The following is a 22,075-nucleotide window of genomic DNA, read 5'->3' on the forward strand; positions in this document are numbered from 1 at the left end:
CTTCATCAAAGGCATATAAGTCTCTCATTGGACATAGAAACACTCATCCAGTATATGATTGGCTATGGAAGTCCCGGTGTCAAAAGAAACACAAAGTCTTCTTTTGGTTGGTTTTGAAAGATAGACTTAGTACACGGGATATCATGCGGCGCAAACATATGGTTATGCCCTCATATAACTGTGTCCTCTGCTCCCACAACAAAATTGAGACACTCATCCATCTCCTGCTTGAATGCTCTTTTGCTCAAGAATGTTGGATTCATCTAGGCCTTTATGCCGACTTACAGCTGGACCCTTATTCCATTTTGACTTCCTTCAAAACCCAGCTTCAGGTTCCTTTCTTCATGGAAATAATCATAATCATGAGCTGGTGCATATGGATGACAAGAAATGATTTAATCTTCCGAGGCATACCACCAACAACGCAAGGGGCCATCTTGCGGTTTAAGTCTACCTATGCCTTAGTCCTGCATAGAGTTAAAGAGGCCTCCAAACAATCAATGGTTGAATGGCTAGAGCTTATGTTGTAATCTTCATGATTTTCTTTTTAACCTTCTTTGTTTCTTAGATACAAACTGGTTTGCTCATTGTAATCCCTTTATTTCTTTTTTCTCAATATATAACCAGCAGGGCTAAAACCCTCCTGTTTCCATAAAAAAAAAGGTATCTTTTTAGAGGAAATTCACTGGAAGATGAGTTGATGAGTTAATTCCTTTCTTGATCCTAAAAAGTTTTTTCTTCCTAATATGACATCAACTTCTAACTTTCATTCCTTATTTAACATTTCCGTCCCTTATGTTAGTTAAGTCAGGTGAAACGATTTTCAAATTACCTCCAAAAATCATGAAACTTTTTGTAGTGACGCAAAAAATAAATATGAACCCATATTTATTAAAAGGAACATATACCTTTACGATTTTAAAATTAAAATTCACCAACTTAGGCTACCTTTATAAGTTATCTGAATTTTTATGACACTAAAACATTTTAAAAATTTATAGGAAAATAACTAATATTTCTCACATCAGATGCTGGAACTTATTAAATTTCCTAGCAAAACGTACATTGAGAATTATTAAGAAACATAAATTTGGGAAAATTTTAAAGAACCTTATAATTCTCTATGTAACTTATAATTTTCTATGTAACTTATGATAGAAAATAATTTTATAAATGACTACATCTCATGTAAGGAATATTAGATATTTTTCCATAATTTTTGGAAAGTATTTTGATACCATAAAAATTCAAATATGCTTCAAAAGTAGTCATATTTGGTGAATTTTAATTTTAAAATGGCAAAGGTATATGTGCGTTTTTAATCAATATGGACTCATCTTCATTTGTTCTATTATAAAAAAAGTTTCATGAATTTTAGAGGTGATTTGATGATTGTTTTGTTCTACTTATGTGACAAGAGTGATAAAAAATGTCAAATAAGGAACAGAAGATAGAACTTGATGTCACGGAAAAAATTTCAGTGTCAAAAAAGGAATTTAGTCATCTTACAGTGTTAAATAAGAAATTTTCTCATCTTTTTATCCGGTTTAATTATGCATACTAAAGATGGTTTCAGGCCCGCCGTTCAACCAGGGCGAGACATAGGCCATGAACCAGGTCATGTCCAAGTAGGACCATCTGGGAAATAGCGAAATGAAGGTGCATGCCATGTGCAAGGTAAAGATGATAGTCGGCGACGACATCGCGCTGCACGCCGTTAGGCAGCAGCCACTTTGTTTTTGCCTCGTCGGAGCCGTGATGGACAACAAGCACTACAACAGAAAGATGGTGGCGCGCGCGCTCGTGTGCAATAGTGGCATGCTACTTGCTCTGCAGTATCTGATTCTACATAATGATGATGATGGGGGCACGAATACAGAGCGTGTTGGTGTCGGCGACACCTCAAGTAGCCGTCGCAGTGCCATCCAACTTGGCGCCACCATGCGTAGGAAGTACCTGTAGATGGACGGTGCTAACGCTAGAGCAGGAGAACCCATTAGCGGCTGGCTTGAGCCTGGACTTGAGCAAACTACGGGTCGGGTTACGTTGGGCCGAGCTAACAAAAAAGTTCAGTTTCCTTGGAGCCTAAAATGTCTACCCAAGCTAGCCCATTAGCTCAACCGTGCCAACAAAATTGGGCCAGCTCGACCATCTTTTGCTAGTGCAAATATAATTCATTTTATTATTCAGATATTTTTGGGATAAAAAATCAGCGCCACACCCGACCTTAAATGAGTGTTGTGCTGAGTTTAGCCCGTTAGGCTCAGGCCGGGCTAGGATTTTTTTTCTCAGGTATAGATACTACTGGGGATTCCGCTTTTAGTACCGATTTCAAATCCCTTGTTTTGCGCCAAAAAAACAAAGCAGGCCCGGCCGGGGATTCCGCTTTCAGTACCGATCCTTAAATCTCGTTGCAAGCCTTTCTTGCCATCCCACCTACGCAGCGCATGTGATGAATGTAGACATGCTTTTCTTTTGAAATAACCCGTGGAGGGCCTTTAGTACCGGATCATAATACCACCCGGTACTAAAGGGTAGTACCGGGTGATGTTACGATCCGGTACTAAAAGGCCTCCGGAGAATTTTGAAATTTGAACTCGGTACAAATGTAACATTAATATCGGATCAAAATATGAGCGATACTAAGGGCAAGTACATTGGTGTCATCTAATAGGCGGTCTCATGCATTGACACGTAATCTTGAGACGATTCAACAGGCAACCCATTAATGGGTTGTCCTATAAGTTGTCTGGTAGTGGTATATAATTCCTTAATTTGTGCATAAGAAAAATAAAATATTATGAGTTGCATGGCAACAATAACTCGTACAATGGTTGTTAAGTTGTCTCGTAGTCCTACAATTTAGCTCATGAGATGGTTGTTTCGCGAAACAACGACCTCTTTCTCTCTCCTCGCTCTCTCTCCTCCACATCATAAAAAATCCTACGTGGCACTGCATGAGATGACCTATGAGACTGCTGACGTGTAGCTATGTACTTGCCCTAAGAGAGTTGGATGAAATGTCGTTTTTCTGCCAGCGAGACCCACGCATGCGAGGCTCCCTGCTCGCTGCAAGCATCAATGAGGAGTGCTACGCAGCATGGATGGTGCGTCCTATGCGTTTCGGTTGATTTCATCCATGTCATAGACCACGTGGCACCAGCAATAAGAAAACAACCATCACATTGGCAAAATCGGATTGGGTAATGATCTATAGGTGAATAGTGGGTTGGTTTTGTAAACCGGATGGGTTAAGTAAACAAAAAAAGTTATTTAGAGGATTATCCAAAGGCAGTAATTTGAATTTTTTTCTATTTCTTCAAGTGGACGAATCTGGAGCTTTAATTTGTAATAGCAAGTGTATTTAGAAATTAAAAAAAAATCGATTTCTTTCGCCCTCCTTCCCGCGCCCTCCAGGCCTCCATGTCGCGGCGGCGGCGGCGGATGTAGTTGCGCGCGGTACCACAACTGGCATCACCGATTCGCAGCAGCGCTCGCGCGTGCGGGGATCCTGCACGACTTGCCCCTCATTTCAATTTGCCTCTCTTCCAGAAGCCGCACCCTCCTTTTCTCCCCCCGTCGGCTTAAAACCTCACCACCCCCCTCCTTCCTTCCCCTCCCATCCCGAATACGCGCCCACAACAATCCGCCCCCAAATCACTTCAGCCATGTTGGGCCTGGTGTCCGGCCGCGACGAGTCGGATTGGGCGGTGATGCGGCGCAACGTGGAGTTCATGGGGCCCGAGACGCTCGACGACGGCGAGAACGCCACGCTTGCCATCGACGCGCCTCCGCGTGCCTCCTGCGTCGCAGTTCGCCGCGAAGCCCTGCCCAAGATCGGGGGCCAGTAGGCTTTCGGATTCGTCGATTGCTTCGAGGATAGCGGCTTTTTCCTCTTCAGCAGCAACCAGCCCCGCGCTCGGAAGGACGGCGGCGGCATCGACAAGCATTGTCTGGTATGCGACATTACCGAGCGCTTTGTGCGCCTACTCCCCATCGTGCCTCCATCCCTCCCGCTACGCCCTTCAGCCGACCGGATGGGCATCCTCAAAGACCCACGCGGCGGCCGCAACTTCACGGTCGCTCAGCTGCACCTTGCCGAGCAGTGCCTGCTATGTTTCAGCAGTTGCCACAACAGATGGCGCCAGGAGGGAATCTGTGCGTGCTCGTCGGTGATGGACCAGCTCTCCATGATAGAATCTGATTTGGTGTTCACGCATGGGGGAGTCCTGCATTTCGTGGACCTGAAGATCAGGATCCTGGTGGTCGATATGTTAACTGCAGAGGGCGTGACTGCCAGATTCATTGAGCTTCCTTTCTCAGGAGCCCGGTTGGATGAGATTGGTCGTTGGCGTTGATGCGTGGCACCTTCCTCGGGCAGTTTGGTGTACGTCCTGGTGAACAATGATCAACAATCCCCGATGGTCAGAACGTGGATTCTCGACACCTTGGACGGCAGGCAACAATGGTCACTACAGCACAAGGCCTTTCTCCTTGACATCAAGAACACAGACGGCTCTGCTTGGTTGGCACCTGGCGAGCTACCAGCAGTCGGGGTTGTGCATCCCTGCGACCAGAGTGTCATCTTCTTCTTCCTTGGTGAAGACTTGGTATCAGTCAATCTCCAGAAGCTTGTTGCATTGGACTCTCATGTGTTTCACAGCACTGAGATTGGGGATTCAGCCAAAAGCTCTCTCTATGTGTGGGCATGGATGCCTCCAATGATGGCACTAAGTGCATTCCTGCAGGTCCCATCAGCTAGCAAGTTGAGGAAGATGAAGAGATGCACCAAATTAGTTGTCGATTACATCAAAGAGCACCCTGGCAAAGCCCTGCAGATGGCCGGCACTTTTGTGGAGAAGGGAGGGATGATCATCATGCCAGTTGAGTGGAGGCTTCGGAGCAATGCCCTTTCCTTAGGGCTCAAAAAAGCTGGGTTGTTCGTGAGGGAAACGACATCGGTGGCTTGCAACAAGATGCTGCAGAGGGTGAGGGATTCACAGGAAGAGCGGTCGAGTTACGCTACATCAGGACACCTGAGGAGGCTAGGGAGATTATTCGTGAATGGGATTCAGTGGGGAGACCTGATGATCTCTTCGGTGTCAAGTTTCATGAAAGCTTGAAAGATAAAGATACAATCACTGCGCTCTATGAGCTCTTAAAAGATAAAGCCCGGTTGGATGAGATTGGTCGTCTTCGTTGCTGCGTGGCACCTTCCTCGGGCAATTTGATGTATGTCCTGGTGAACAATGATCTGCATTCCCCGATGGTCAGAACGTGGATTCTCAACACCTTGGACAGCAGGCAACAATGGTCACTACAGCACAAGGCCTTTCTCCTTGACATCAAGAACACAGACGGCTCTGCTTGGTTGGCACCTGGCGAGCTACCAGCAGTCGGGGTTGTGCATCCCTGCGACCAGAGTGTCATCTTCTTCTTCCTTGGTGAAGACTTGGTATCAGTCAATCTCGAGAAGCTTGTTGCATTGGACTCTCATGTGTTTCACAGCACTGAGATTGGGGATTCAGCCAAAAGCTCTCTCTACGTCTGGGGATGGATGCCTCCAATGATGGCACCAGGGGCAGTCCTGCAGGTCCCATCAGCTAGCAAGTTGAGAAAGATGAAGAGATGCACCAAATTTGTTGTAGATTACATCAAAGAGCACCCTGGCAAAGCCCTGCAGATGGCCGGCGCTTTTGTGGAGAAGGGAGGGATGATCATCATGCCAGTTGAGTGGAGGCTTCGGAGCAATGCCCTTTGCTTAGGGCTAAAAAAAGCTGGGTTGTTCGTAGAAGGAAACGACATCGGTGGCTTGCAACAAGATGCTGAAGAGGGTGAGGGATTCACAGGAAGAGTGGTCGAGTTACGCTATGTCAGGTCACCTGAGGAGGCTAGGGAGATTATTCATGAATGGGATTCAGTGGGGAGACCTGATGATCTCTTCGGTGTCAAGTTTCATGAAAGTTTGAAAGATAAGGATACAATGACTGCGCTCTGTGAGCTCTTAAAAGATAAAGCCCGGTTGGATGAGATTGGTCGTCTTCGTTGCTGCGTGGCACCTTCCTCGGGCAATTTGGTGTATGTCCTGGTGAACAATGATCAGCATTCCCCGATGGTCAGAACGTGGATTCTCAACACCTTGGACGGCAGGCAACAATGGTCACTACAGCACAAGGCCTTTCTCCTTGACATCAAGAACACAGACGGCTCTGCTTGGTTGGCACCTGGCGAGCTACCAACAGTCAGGGCTGTGCATCCCTGCGACCAGAGTGTCATCTTCTTCTTCCTTGGTGAAGACTTTGTATCAGTCGATCTCCAGAAGCTTGTTGCATTGGACTCTCATGTGTTTCATAGCACTGATATTGGAGATTCATCCAAAAGCTCTCTCTACGTCTGGGGATGGATGCCTCCAATGATGGCACCAGGGGCAGTCCTGCAGGTCCCATCAGCTAGCAAGTTGAGAAAGATGAAGAGATGCACCAAATTAGTTGTCGATTACATCAAAGAGCATCCTGGCAAAGCCCTGCAGATGGCCGGCGCTTTTGTGGAGAAGGGAGGGATGATCATCATGCCATTTGAGTGGAGGCTTCGGAGCAATGCCCTTTGCTTAGGGCTAAAAAAAGCTGGGTTGTTCGTGAGGGAAACGACATCGGTGGCTTGCAACAAGATGCTGCAGAGGGTGAGGGATTCACAGGAAGAGTGGTCGAGTTACGCTATGTCAGGTCACCTGAGGAGGCTAGGGAGATTATTCATGAATGGGATTCAGTGGGGAGACCTGTTGATCTCTTCGGTGTCAAGTTTCATGAAAGTTTGAAAGATAAGGATACAATGACTGCGCTCTGTGAGCTCTTAAAAGATAAAGCCCGGTTGGATGAGATTGGTCGTCGGCGTTGCTGCGTGGCACCTTCCTCGGGCAATTTGGTGTACGTCCTGGTGAACAATAATTAGCAGTTCCCGATGGTTAGAACGTGGATTCTCAACACCTTGGACGGCAGGCAACAATGGTCACTAAAGCATAAGGCCTTTCTCCTTGACATCAAGAACACAGACGGCTCTGCTTGGTTGGCACCTGGCGAGCTACCAGCAGTCGGGGTTGTGCATCCCTGCGACCAGAGTGTCATCTTCTTCTTCCTTAGTGAAGACTTGGTATCAGTCAATCTCCAGAAGATTGTTGCATGGGACTCTCATGTGTTTCACAGCACTGATATTGGGGATTCAGCCAAAAGCTCTCTCTACGTCTGGGCATGGATGCCTCCAATGATGGCACCAGGGGCAGTCTTGCAGGTCCCATCAACTAGCAAGTTGAGGAAGATGAAGAGATGCACCAAATTAGTTGTTGATTACATCAAAGAGCACCCTGGCAAAGCCCTGCAGATGGCCGGCACTTTTGTGGAGAAGGGAGGAATGATCATCATGCCATTTGAGTGGAGGCTTCGGAGCAATGCCCTTTGCTTAGGGCTAAAAAAAGCTGGGTTGTTCGTGAGGGAAACGACATCGGTGGCTTGCAACAAGATGCTGCAGAGGGTGAGGGATTCACAGGAAGAGCAGTCGAGTTACGCTATGTCAGGACACCTGAGGAGGCCAGGGAGATTATTCATGAATGGGATTCAGTGGGGAGACCTGATGATCTCTTCGATGTCAAGTTTCATGAAATCTTGAAAGATAAAGATACAATCACTGCGCTCTGTGAGCTCTTCAAAGATAAAGTCCGGTTGGATGAGATTGGTCGTCGGCGTTGCTGCGTGGCACCTTCCTCAAGCAATTTGGTGTACATCCTGGTGAACAATGATCAGCAGTCCCCGATGGTCAGAACGTGGGTTCTTGACACCTTGGACGGCAGGCAACAATGGTCACTACAGCACAAGGCCTTTCTCCTTGACATCAAGAACACAGACGGCTCTGCTTGGTTGGCACCTGGCGAGCTGCTAGCAGTCGGGGTTGTGCATCCCTGCGACCAGAGCATCATCTTCTTCTTCCTTGGTGAAGACTTGGTATTAGTCGATGTCCAGAAGCTTGTTGCATTGGACTCTCATGTGTTTCACAGCACTGAGATTGGGGATTCAGCCAAAAGCTCTCTCTACGTCTAGGCATGGATGCCTCCAATGATGGCACCAAGTGCAGTCCTGTAGGTCCCATCAGCTAGCAAGTTGAGGAAGATGAAGAGATGCGCCAAATTAGTTGTCGATTATATCAGAGAGCACTCTGGCAAAGCCCTGCAGATGATCGGCGCTTTTGTGGAGAAGGGAGTGATGATCATCGTGCCAGTTGAGTGGAGGCTTCTGAGCAATGCCCTTGCCTCAGGGCTCAAAGAAGCTGGGTTGTTCATAGAGGGAAACGACATCGGTGGCTTGCTACAAGATGCTGGAGAGGCTGAGGGATTCACAGGAAGAGCGGTCGAGTTACCCTATGTCAGAACACCTGTGGAGGCCAGGGAGATTATTCGTGAATGGGATTCAGTGGGGAGACCTGATGATCTCTTCAGTGTCAAGTTTCATGAAAACTTGAAAGATAAAGATACAATCACTACGCTCTGTGAGCTCTTCAAACATAAAGCCGCAGAAGCCCTACTCTTAGATGCTGAGATTTTGGAACAAGAAGACCAGTTGGACAACAATAGCAACACTGATGATGAGGATGATGGGTGGATGATCGTGATTGTATAGGCTTCCTGACACTGTCTGAAAGATAAACACTTCACTTCTTTGCAATGGTTGCCAAGTTAGATAGTGAAACAAAATTAGGGTACCATGTAATCTGGCTGTGTAGTAAACTGAGGTTACCATGTGGTTTCCTTAATCATTAGTTGATCATAAAGTGTGAAATGTCACTGAGGTTACCATTGTTCATGTCTGGACTGTGCAGAGTGTTGTCATGCCAAATGCTAGTGTCGTTTTTTTAATCCCATGGTGCTATACAAGATGCAGTGGTTTTTAATGGCGATCCAATGCTGTGAAGTTCCTTGTGGAACAACAATCTTGAAATTTGGTTTAGGATGGGATTAACTGATAAAAGGGTCCTTTATCTTCGGTGAAGAAGATTAGAGCCTTTGCATATCTTGTGCCTAATACCTTTAGGATGGCTTACAGCCATATCTTTTCAGACAGCTGAATTGACATTCGGAAAAAAAAACAGCAATAACATGTACATGTTGCAACTTGCAACAGGCTGCAATTTGTATAGTTGTTGGCTTGTTGTGCACCTGCCGGCAACATGAATGCTGACAGTACACACCCCACGGGTCAGCATCTTTCTCCCCTGAAGCTGAGCACGAACTCAATTTTGAGTCTGACCAAGCCACCGATTCGATTTGGTGCCCCTTTCCCCGCAAAACCAGCAGCACAGTAGTGCCCACGCTCCGCCGCCAAGTTCACCTCCTACGGCAGCGGGCCGCCGCCGTTGATCTCGTCGTGCAGCGCCATCCCGCCATCGCAGACCCGCTGCCGAGCTTTGCGCTAGATGAGAAACACTACCAAACCAACCCCGTTCCCTCTTTCGCTCTCTATCCCCTTCGCGACATTGCCGAACCCCGCGTGCCAAGGTACCGCAGCAAGTCACAGCCGCCCGCCACTGTTCCGCCGAACTGGCCGTCCAGAATCCCCGGTGTAGTCTCGCAATCCTCTCCTCTTTCTTCTGCCAAAAATCCGGTCGCTTTTGGTGCATCCGAGACCGAGATCTGGATTTCTCGGGGATCCCCCGCCGTCGTTAGCACCGGCGCCGCCTGATCTCCAGTGCAGACCGACAGCCATTCCAAGGCGTCCGATCCGTAACTTGCGGTCGCGATCTACTGCTGACCTCAGGACAACCCGAGACAACCTGAGATTAACATGGTCCAGTTCGTTGCTGACACAACAAGGAGACATCCGTTGGACCACACGCCACGTCCGAAGTTGGACTGGTCAACTGCCGTGCCACACTGCAACCCACATGTGTCTATGCAGAAAGCTCCTGACGTTACCAAAAATTAAACCATAGCCCTGCCCTTTAGGAAATTTCTCTTTTAAGCCTCAGAACTTAGTTTTTCTTCGCAATTTATGCCCCTGCGACCTGTATGACGTTGTATCTTTTCGTTTTAGCTTCGATTTTGACGATTGTTGAGCAGTTGTACTATCTCCAAAATGTAGATCATTTTGAATTTTCTAAATAAATAGATTTTGCTATGCATCTAAATACAAGGTTATGTCTAGACAAATAATAAAATGTATGTAGAAAATATCAAAATGATCTACATTTTGAAACGGAGGGAGCAACACTGTACATCATGTAATGTGGTTTTAGATGCTCTTTATGACTATATTTATGATTGTTATATACTTATATTGTTTTTTGTTATTTTTGTTTATTTGCTTCTACTCATGTTTGCTATAGATGATTGCTATGAGTATATAATGAATGAGTCCAAGAGTTTTTTAGTGCAATAGTTTTAAAGACCCTCTTTCTTGGTGGTTGCAAAACCTAAGTAAGTGTTTCAAAACCGTAGAGACACAAGGCTGCTATAAGGACTAAATGCAAAACACAGTGCCACTTAGATACCATTTGGGCTGAGTATTTATACGCTTAAGGTGGACCTAGGGTCCTCCTTATTTTAATTTTGCAGGGTCCATGAGCGCGTTGCTTTGCAGCCTGTTGCTGTTGTACCTGTGCTTATGGAACAGGCAAGGCTTTGGGCTCACGCTAGTTTCACAGGTTTTGCTTCTCTTTTAGGCCTTACATTGTATTAGGTTGCTGGCTGCTGCTTCTCATGTTTGTAGGCTTTTTCCTTTTTAGTCGTTGTTGAATAGCATTGTAAAACTGCTTTGTGAATGTTTTTTTCTCTACTTAATTTTTTTGAATGAACTTTTCTCTCTACTTAATAAAACATGTGCTATGCACGTCTTAAAATGCAAATATTGGGAGTTGGTTTTCGGAACTGTTGAAGTTCAATTTTGTTGATTACATCCAAAATTAGGTTATTGGGATTGATTTTTTTGACACTCTTGGAAATGCTGTTATTAGTTTTTTTTGAACGGGCAAAAGTTTTGCTGAATTTTTATTAGAGGGAGAAAAAAAGAGCAGTACAAAAACCAAAAAAAGTGAAAACAAAGAGCGGTGCCTGGGGCACCCAACTGGACACGCCTAAAACCTGTACAAGAACAACTACTCTAGCAAGGAAAACAACTACCAATTACACAAACCGAGAAGACATGAAAAAACAGAGGAAACAACAAAAACCGCCAAATTAACTCGCTGAAGTGTTGGATTGTCCCGTCACTTGTGTTGCCAACTGAAATTGGTGCACATCCTCCCTAATTAAAAATGGTAGATCTTCGGATGTCTTGTAATCTTGTTCAAAGTTCACCTGTTTCGTTGCTTCCACAAATTCCACCAGAAGTAGATCATGAGTCCATCAAATTTCGATCTGTCCTGGTTATTGGTGGTTGCTCTGCATTTTCGCCACCATCTATGAATGGAATGGATCAACTGACTAGGTAGTAAACCGTGTAATCCCTCCCAACTGAGCAGTTGCTCCTAGACTATTGTGGCAAAGGTGCAATCTTTGCATAAATGCATGGGTGTCTCTGGTTCCAAGTTGCATAACTTGCAGATTGGGTTCTTGGGCTATCCACGCTTTTCCAGGTTGTCTGCCTTTAGGATCTTGCGGTGGAGAAGAATCCATGCGAAATACATTTTGGCTCCGCCCTAGCCTTCCAAATTGGGTTGATGCTAAGCTTTTCTAAACGCCCTTGGAATTGTTTATGGTAGGCGCTCCTTGTGGTGTATTCACCGTTTCGGTGTCCATCTCCAGCTAATTTCATCCTCCTGATTTTGGGTCTCGCTGTAGCAAGTGAATCGATCCCAGTGATCGGCGTATTCTCGAATTTCTTCTCCTGATTCTACAAGGCAAACCTGGTCAATCCAGTAATTGTCAAGCAGGGCTTTCTGAAGTTTTTCTGTCTGGATTTTCGAAATAAACTTGGGGCCAAGTTGCGTGGCGCGATGCCATTCAGCCAGGATGAGAACCAGAAGCTCGCTTTATTTCCCTTACCCACCGTCACCATGGTGGATGCATGGAAAAGATCTTTGTCACTCTTATCACATGGAATGTCGAGACCTACCCATGGCCTAGTTTCATGTTTCCATTGGAACCAACACCATCTCAGTCTAAGCACTCGCGCAAGTCGCTCGATGTCGAGGATTCCTAACCCACCCAACTCTTTTGGCGTACAGGCCGTTGGCCAATTAATAAGACAGTGACCAGTGTTAACTTTCTTAGGCTCTTCTCCTTTCCAAAAGAAGCTGCGTCTCAAATCGATTTGTTTTATGAGCTATTTTTACGCCGGGAAGATGGTCAAATGATAGATAGGCTGCAATGTGAGGATGCTTTTAACCGGTGTTTCTCTTCCTGCCAACGAGAGCATTTTCCCTTTCCATCCCGGCAGCCGTCCACCAATCTTATCAATGAGCTCTTACTAGTTGTAGAGGTTATGATTGCCGCGTCGGCCACTTTTTGGAAACGAGCTTCTCTTTGTCACTGATGAAGGTACCGACTGGTGGGCGTTGGCGCGTGGCGCTGAAACAAATCGCAACCCTTGGCTATGGACTAGTCCAGAATCCACTCAAGATGCCGATCCTCTCGACGAGTTTGAATCCATCCTCCGTTGGCGGCCCAGTCCGATTCGAAGTCGATCGGCCTGCCCGCGTGTGGTTGATTACAAAACCTGCTGGACCCTTGAACGGGATAATCCACCCGTAACCTTCACCCCACAACGACGACGCCGAGAGACAGTTGAGGCAGCGCGGAGATCAACGCGCCGCCTCCCCTCGCAAGATTTGCTACACTCCGACGGCTCGGAGGAGCGAGATCAACTACACGCCGGCGGTGATTTCGTCTCCAGGTTCGGTTCCGATCCCCTTCTCCAGCTGATTTATAACACCACTCGATCGGCTGCTGCCGTCCTCAATTCTCGCTTTCATTCGCCTTGTTAGGACCGTTTAATTTCTCCCCGTGCTGATTCGATCTGTTTAATTGCTCTCTTCTGCGGAGCACCGATGAGTGCATATCCGCAGCCGAGTAACCAGAATGAATACTCACGGGTACTGGATGAGGAATAATATAGCAAGCGCAAGGTGTGTCTGTGTCTGAAATGTGTACACTGTCACATCCTTCGTGGTAAACTTAAGTTGGATTATTTGAACCTCCAAATCACTTTACCAGGGATGAAAAATAATGGGATGGTTGCATAAATAGTACTAGTATAAGGCGTCCATGCACACTATTCCTGTTTAAATTTGCATGTAGCGGTCTGCTGGGGGCCTCAAAATTATTCTGTCTATTTGTTTACTTATTGTTTTAATTTGATATATAGGAGGGACTTCTTGATCAATAGTGTCAAAATGACGAATATGAACAATCTAGTAACTCAAGAGATAAGAACAGACAATGCTTGTGGTGAGGCAATATGTGAGATTGGAAGGCCAAATGTTCGGTTGGAAGACCTTCCACTGGTACATCCGAATTACCTTTTTTTTTCGTATTTGTTGGATCCGAGCATGCTACAACTGGGATGTCTAAGCTTTGGTGGATAATTGGATTTTGTATCATTCTTGCAGGATGTCCTGTACAAAATCGTGTCCAAACTACCACCAAAAGAGTTTGCAAGGACTAGTGTTTTGTCAAGTAGTTGGAGATGCATGTGGTCGGAGTGCCCTCGACTGACATTCGATGCTGTTGTAATGTGCAAATGCAAAAGGGTTGATTTGCACCAACATACTGAGAGGTTCATTCATGAAGTTAATGCAGTTTTGCATAAATACCATGGCAGGGTGGTTGAAACATTAGAAATCAGAATCGACTATGTTGACAGCCTAGTTCATCATCTCAATAACTGGATTGATTTTGCTGTGTCATCACGGACAAAGAACATAACTTTGGATCTAAAGCCCAAAAGATTCTGGGAATTCAATGACCCCTATGTGTTTCCTTTCAAACTTTTTGAAAATGGAATCATATCGTGTCTTCAGCATATCCAGCTTAGCTTTGTATCTCTGAAGCCACCTTCTCAATTCAGTGGCTTTCCAAATCTAAGAAAGCTTCATATACAAGTACTGTATGCCAGCAAAAAGGATCTAGAGCACGTGTTGTCCCATTGTTGTAAACTTGAGTGGCTACATATAGACAGATGCGATCTCAATGCTGAACTAACGGTGGATACTCCACTGTCCCATCTCCTATACTTGTATGTTGAGCACTGCAAATTAACGAAGATAAAATTCCATGCTGTGAATCTAGCTGCCTTTAAATATGAAGGAGACTTCATACCTGTTGACCTCAGCCACTCTTCAAAGTTGCAAAACGCATATATTAAGTTGAGTGAGGCAGTTCTCCAGCATGCTCTCTTATCACTCCTCAAAGGGCTTCCATATGTGCAAAATCTGACTTTGCGTATTTTCTGGCAGCATCTAGAGGTAGTCCCCTGAAAGGTCCTTGAGTTTGATGTTTGACTTCTGTGTCAATCTGTTCATTGACACTGTGTGTTCTTCTTTTCAGAAGCAATGGTTCTTGGACAACCCTTTGAAGTTTTCTTGTCTGAGGCATTTACAATTGTTCATGTCTATATATTCCGAACATGTTGACAAAGTTCTCTATTCAGTTTCATTTTTGAGAGCCACACCTTTTATTGAAAACTTGGAAGTCCATGTAAGTGGCATGCTACTTTTTATTTTTATTTGTTATTATATATATTTTTTGTTCTCCTTACTCAGGTTCTATTTCATATATCTCAACTTTCATGAAGACATGTTGTCCTCTTTTTAAGGTTCAAGTTGTTATTGCCCACAAGTTTACACAAAATTATTTTTGTTTGTTATGCGACAGATGTTTATTACTTCTAATTATCCATGTTGATATAATTGTCCAAAATGTTATCCAAACACTATTCTACGAAGATTTCAGACACATTATTGCAAGTATTCCTATTTAGCCGCATATGGCATCACATGGTGAATAGCACAACGGATGGAACGTATTGCAAAGTGTTGGTGTTTTTTCAGTACCATAATTTGTGGTTCTTTATAGTTTAGATTTGTCAACATCTGATTTGTTAACATGTGTTCACTCTTATTTTATCATTTGGCTTGGCACAGAGTGCATGTATATGCGTACTATGAAAAAACTTCAGTGAACCATGGATAACACTATTTTGTTTGCACTTGCAGTTTACTGGATACTCTTTATGGTTGGCGGATGTGGGTCCTCATAGGCAGGACTTTGGGCAATGCAAATATAACTATTTGAAGAGCATGTGTATAACAGGGTTCAAAGGCGCACGAGGACAAGTTGAATTTCTTTTGCATGTTGTGGAAAATGCCCCTGCACTAGAGGTCCTAAGTGTAGATACAAATGAGCGGGCACGCAATGAATTTTGGCCACATAGAGGCAGCCCACCCTTTGAGAAAGCCAAGCAGATTGCTATAACTTTGTCTGAGTCCAAAACTCCCGCGAAGTGTTAAGTTTGATGTTATCTAGTTTTTATGCAAGGAAGGGGCAGGCAAGTTTCGGAATCTAAAACTTTCGACCAAAGGTGACGTATATGTGCACCTCAGTTGTCATGTAAGGCGCACAGGGATCAGCACGGAAATTCTAAACTAGTTGCCTGCTCTGCAGGCTTTTTTTATTTTTTTATTTTTTATTTTAGTATTTTGAAAAAATATATGACCTAACAAAAAAAATTACAAATCTATACATATATCGCCGTTTCAACCCGCGGTACCTTCCCTCCTCTAGGCAGTACACTTTCAAAAACTCATAACTAATTCATATACACTCGGATGAAGATAAACTTTATATGAAAATTGTAGATCTTGATGAGATATACTTTTCAGTTCAAAATTTTTTATTTGGTATCATCTTTATGCTCAAATAATCGACACAAGTTTCGCATCTAAAATTTAAATTTTATATTTGAAACTTGTGTCGATTTTTTGAGCATAAAGATGGTACCAAATAAAAACAGTTTGAACTAAGAAGTTGTAAATCTCATCGAGAGCTATAATTTTGATATAAAACTTATCCCTATCCGAGTTCATATGAATTAGTTATGATTTTTTTAAATGTGTGCTGCCCAGATTCAGATCTAAAATTTGAATTTTAGATCTGAAACTTGTGTTGATTATTTGAGCACCAATATAATACCAAATTAAAAAATTTTAAACTAAAATGTTGTAGACCTCATCGAAATCTACAATTTTCATATAAAGTTTATCTCCATCCGAATCATATGAATTGGTTATGATTTTTGAAAGTGTACTGAAGTTACCGCCGGTTCAACTGGCGGTAGGTTGCTTCCGCCCGTTTGTGGTATAATTATAGATTTGAAACTTTTGTTCCGACCATATATTTTGCAAAATACTAAAATAAAAATAAAAAAATAAAAAATTCCTTGCACTGTTGGCCTAACAAGCGCTACAGGCCCAACAGGCGCAGCAGGCCTGATGCTACAGACCCCTACTGCAGGCCACGATTTGCAGGCTCCTGATTCGTGGGCTCCGCCAACAATTTTACAATCCAGTAGCCGGCCCATCTTGGGATCAGCAGACCTTGGCGTCTAGATTTATCACCATGGCGTTCAACCAGTCCTAGTTGTACTTCGATTTAGGTGCTACTTCCCACGTAACTTCCAATGCTGCTATTCTTTCATATAATTACCATTGTATCGTTTTCCTTCATCTATTATTATGGATAATGGCTTGCTTCTTCCTATTACTGCTACCGGCGTAACCTTTCATGGTCCTTTCCTTTTCTTTAGTAATGTTATTATCTCTCTGAACCTTATTAATAAGTTATCTCTATTCGTCAATTAACCTTTGACAACAATTGCTTAGTCGAATTTGACCTCACCGGTTGTTTGTGAAGGGCTTACAGTCCACCGACCTTTTGTACTCTAGCATGTGGCAAGGGATGTCTAATGACATCTTGGGCCTCGTGACGGATGAGGTGTACATCATCCTCGTCACTTTGGTATCATGATCAAGAAGCCCTATATAAGTTGGCATTGATGATTACGTCTTGTAATAAACAACAAGGGGTGATGATTTCTTCCACAAGCTTTTCGCGTGCACTGGAGACCCTCATCAAGCAAAATAGTAATGAGGGCATACCAATTGAGGTGGAGAAGTCCGCCGCGGCGTGGGAGACTGGTAGTTGCGGTTGCTGATAGGATGAGGGCTACCGCTTCCCCTCCTTCATGTGAGAGATCAGGCACCCAAAATGAGGGCTCTCTCAAATGTCGGGGTTCATATGAGGGTATTGTTGGAGCATATTTTTGATGTTTGGGCCCTCAAAGCGTAGGAAAGGGGTTAAGATGAAGGTTTCATTGGAGTTGGTCTTACACAAACTAATCATATATAGGTGCTACAAGAATTTGTGACACTTAACAGAATTTGTGGCACCCTTATACTAAATTGAAGTTTACATGGCAAGAAATGGAGAAAGGGGATTCACACTAGGGGTGGAAAGTGCTACGTGGATATTCGAATTACACGATATCTATATCTGCTAAAAATGTCAATATTTGATATTATCTGTATTCGTATAGAATAATCACCTCTTTATACCATCCTATAAATACATTATTTTCATTTAGTTTGAAACAATCTATTTAGTGATATTAATTACTTTCAAATACTTAATTTAATTTATTTCATTAATTTAAAATATTTATGTGCTTTTATTTTATTTATTTATTTTGAATGTAAAGTATTTTTCATACTTTTATTTATTGACAGATATTTATTTATTCAAATACTTTTATAAAAAATTAATGAGTGATTTTTTTATATCTGTTATATTGGATTGCCACTTTTATGTTTATGATGAGTAAGTAAAGAGATACTTAATAATTGTTATCACTCAAATCAAGTCGATATCCAAATGCGTATCTAAATTCGAGCTATCTGTTTTGTATTTGAATTGGAGAACATCTGAATTGATATTCGTATTCGAGTAAAAAGGTGGTAAAAGGTGATATCCAAATCCAATTCCATGCGAATCCGACCCGATTCTATCCCTAGTTCACACATAGCCTAGATCACTGAAGTTCTTTATTAGTTGCCAGTAACAGAGCGCTGTAGTAACTATTGGTAATTTTTGAAACCTTTGAAAAAGCCATAGCACAAATATGCATCCCATGGTTATTGGATCTTCGTTCTTCTATAGCAGTGTTGGTTTTATGAATTGCATGCAACGGGATGAGGCTGCTGTGTATGTTGAGGTAGTTGCTAGTGGTAAACCGCTATGTGTCAATATTGATGCTGCTCTGAAAGGCACAGAAGCACTGAAAGTTCTTCTCCACCAGCTCGGAGGTCTTGACGACAATCACAAGAAACGTTCAAGGTTTTCATGATTCTTGTGCTGATGAAATCACTCTCAAGTTTTCTAGGGCAAACAGATAAGGATACTTCATACTTAGCAACTTCTTAAATCCAATTCGAAACAACAAACTCAAGGGCTAGGCTACCTTGTCCCGATGGACTGATGATGGCCACGTTAACTGATTTGTTTAGAAGGAGCAGTTTTGCTAAAACTGCAGAACTGATGTTGTAAAGGTCTCATAGGAGTATAGGACTAAAAAAGATATTCTTCAGTTGAGTGTCTTATGCTGAAGTTGTTGCAGATCAAGGCTTCTAATTAAGCTTAGTAGTTCATTCAGCTGTATGTTATCCACCATTAGCAACAGCATCATGAACAGCACTATCTGAATGTCTTGTTCATGCTGCCGTTTTTGCTAGAGGATGCAGCCTGCTCTTTTGTTAGATTGAAGATCCATGATGATTATAATTAAGTACAACTCCTATAAAAGTGCACAGCTCCAGCTCGTGGAGGAATGTAGTAGACCTCCAATGTGCTCGGGCTAGATGCTATGAGACGCTCGATGCTAGAGTGCTGCCGGCAATGGAAAAGTGCACAATGCGCCGCACGCACATAAGTCGTAGCATTAGGCATCTAACTGGTTACTGGCTCTGCCAGCATCAGTGCCGCTGGGTCACACAAAACCCGCCGTCGTTTGGGTTAGGGGTACACACGGTGCTGCCGTCGTTGGACGAGATCAAGAGAGGTGAGCACTGAGTGCAGTCAAAGGACGCCACCAGACTCCAGTCCAGGGCGAGCGAGGTGAGCTCGGCGGGTTGAAGGGAGAATGGCAAACGGAGGAAAGTCGTCCAGCAGGTGGCTTCTTCTGGCGCAGGGACGCGGAGGTGCGCCGGTGCGCACGAGGATGCCACCGCCGCAGGGACGCGGACGCCCTGCTCGGAGCCGGCACGATGCCATCGACGGCAACGCAGAGGCCAGCAGGGGCGCGGATGTAACGGCGTCGACGATGAAACGGCGTTCGCGTAATCGCGTCCACGTGCTTGACACGACGTGAGTGGCTGGATGTGGCAGAACTGCTCAAATTAACTTAACTAAAGCACTCTTAAGTCGCCTAACACGCGATCATGTGCTTTAATCAAGTTAACTCGGTGGTCCGTCGGATTTCATCCGATAAACCACTTAACACAGGATCGAGAAAGCAGAGCTCACACGAATGTGAGTGGTCCAGAGATTACAATAGTCCATCCAGATTAAATAAGTGCATCAATTATTACAACATCGAGTTCGAAATTCAAACATAGTTTACAGAGTTTCAAGCAGCAGAAATAAATAAGCGGAAGCTAATGTCGTTGCAGGATATCATGACGAAGCCGATCATGACATCAGTGATCCTGATCCTCGCCGTCCGAGGAGGGATCCCACTCGACCGTCCAACCAGGAGGAAGCTGGGGAGGCCAAGTGCCACTTGCAGCAAGCTCAGAGGCATCAACATCACTTGAAAAGATGTGCCACAACAAAGCTGAGCGATTATGCTTAACAAGACTTAACCGACCGGTGGTACTACTCCACCAACACCTAGACATGCAAGCTTTTTGGCTAGAGAGGTTTATTTTTGCCAAAAGCGACTAGTATAGGTCCTTACTTTCAATATTTTAGCCACAAATTCTATGTCCGTTTACTCATCTAAGTTAGCATCTAGACTAAACAAGCATAGTTTCCAAGCAGGTAACCATATTAGATCATCATCGTCCTTTATTCTTACTCAGTGTAGCATAGTGATCAAACAATCCCAAACTGTGAGAGATAGACGAATCGATTCGAATTTCTTAACTATGCATGGCGAACCTAATCTCACGACATCCGCGTACCGCGAAGGGTCGCTTCGTTTGTTAGCCGTCCCCATCAATTCCCAGACCCGTGTCGGGCCCACTTCCCTTGGTACAAGGCTCCATAGACCCGGCCTCTGCCGTTCTATGACCGCACTTGTCACCACATGCTGCCGCAAGGGAACTCTATTCCAGAGATAGTGGAACGATCCGCTCACGTTCCGGTTCAATCAAGTACTAGGCTTCCCCATCCCATACTAGGTATGAGATTAGTATTCTCAATACTTGATCACGAACACTATCACATCTCGACCTTAGTCCAGTTCCATGTAGACAGACGGGGCAATCCACTGACCACCAAAATAGTTCACAGAGCCCTGCCTCGTCCATCGTCCTTATAGTTGTAACAAAAAGAAAAGCAAACAACTCCTACAACTCGCGAGTGACAGTCAATCACTCGACTTTTACCGAGTCCTATTAAGCATTGCAACTACTCGACTTAACATATTAGTGTTCAGATCAAGGGTACTATATTCATGCATCTATTATTTCAATCAACTCCTAGAACGTAAATGCGCAATCAAAGCAATCAATTATATTGCAAGTATTTAAAGATAGGAAATCATGCTCCGAGGCTTGCCTTCACGCGGGGAGGTAGCAAACGGGTCTTCGGCTTGCTCGGGCTCAGCTCCGACGGGCTGCAGATCAGTTACGGCTCCTTCTTCTAGCGCGGTGAAGCTTGTAAGTCCCGTTTGCGAGGTTCAGCTCTACATGAAATGCAATGCATCAAGTTAATTCCCAAACTTTCTCATAGGATGTAAACACGAGTTAGTGCTGAAGAAGAAGTTATATTAGGGCCACATTCACCTAAACAAGGTTTTGCACCTTCTTTATCTACATAAGGAAGGTGGGGTGTGGTACAAGCCGGGGGTTGATTTGATGGCGATTGTGTACCTATAAGCACTTACTTTTATTAAACTTTAGATCGGAAAGTTATCCTATTTCTAAATGTTCTTTTGTATCTCTTCCAATATTACCTTTATTACCTTAAGGTAGCTTATACTTAAACATTTTTATAGCAGAAACCTTAATGAAACTGGTCATGAAATTTTAACAGTGAGTTATAGGGGTGATACAGAGCCTTTGATGAATTTTTCACGATTTTTTTCACATTTACCCTATTTATTCTTCCCTAAACAAGAAAGTGGTCCTTCTTTATATTTTTGGTCGGTTCCATATTTTTCCCACAAATGACATTATACCATTGACTTATTCCAAAAGGTTTCATATTTTTATCCTTTCTGGTTTAATTATTATGCAAAAAGGCAAAAACAAGCTTAGATTTCCATGCCAAAACTAAACAGAGAATTAAACATCTGAGCTGGGCTCCAAATCATTTTTCCAAGCTTCTACTATATGAAACAAACACTTGAGAGTTAGATTTAACTTTTTAGCATTTTTCTATGATTTGTTATGATTTAAATAACTTAAACAAGAATTAAAACACATAACATTAATTCTAGCAGTGACATGTGCTAAAAGTATTTTTATTCAAAACTACTCTTTATACTAAGTCTAGCAAAATTGGTTTGACATTTTTCTGAATTTTCTACGAATTTTGGTGAATTTTCAAACTTAAACATATATTCTGCTGATATAAAAATATAAACCGGGGCGAACTTACGGTCTAGCCCCTAGGTCTACGGTTTAATCGCACAAAGGCCCCTGGTTTTTGCACTAAAACCCCTTATTCGACTTCTCGATCACAATTGGGTCATTGGGTACGGGTGGCGGCGGTCGGCCAAAATTCTGGCGACTCGCCGACGGCCTTAGGGCGATAAGGGGGCGGGAAGGTTTATGGGCTCACCTTGGATCGGTTTGAAGCAGTTGGGGGTGACGGGGAGGC

General features: G+C 43.8%; 1 protein-coding gene across 1 annotated transcript; it reads left to right on the forward strand.

The window, feature by feature from the left end:
* The first annotated feature begins 13,371 nt into the window (after positions 1-13,371).
* Positions 13,372-15,486, forward strand: LOC101768724 (F-box protein At5g03100). The gene is made up of 5 exons (XM_014805362.2): positions 13,372-13,482; positions 13,588-14,347; positions 14,434-14,442; positions 14,525-14,586; positions 15,193-15,486. Exons 1-5 carry the CDS (start codon positions 13,372-13,374, stop codon positions 15,484-15,486), a joined length of 1,236 nt encoding a protein of 411 aa, XP_014660848.2.
* Positions 15,487-22,075: the final 6,589 nt, after the last annotated feature.

This window comes from Setaria italica, chromosome VI (genome assembly GCF_000263155.2).
Source record: "Setaria italica strain Yugu1 chromosome VI, Setaria_italica_v2.0, whole genome shotgun sequence".
In the NCBI taxonomy this organism is placed as follows: Eukaryota; Viridiplantae; Streptophyta; class Magnoliopsida; order Poales; family Poaceae; genus Setaria; species Setaria italica.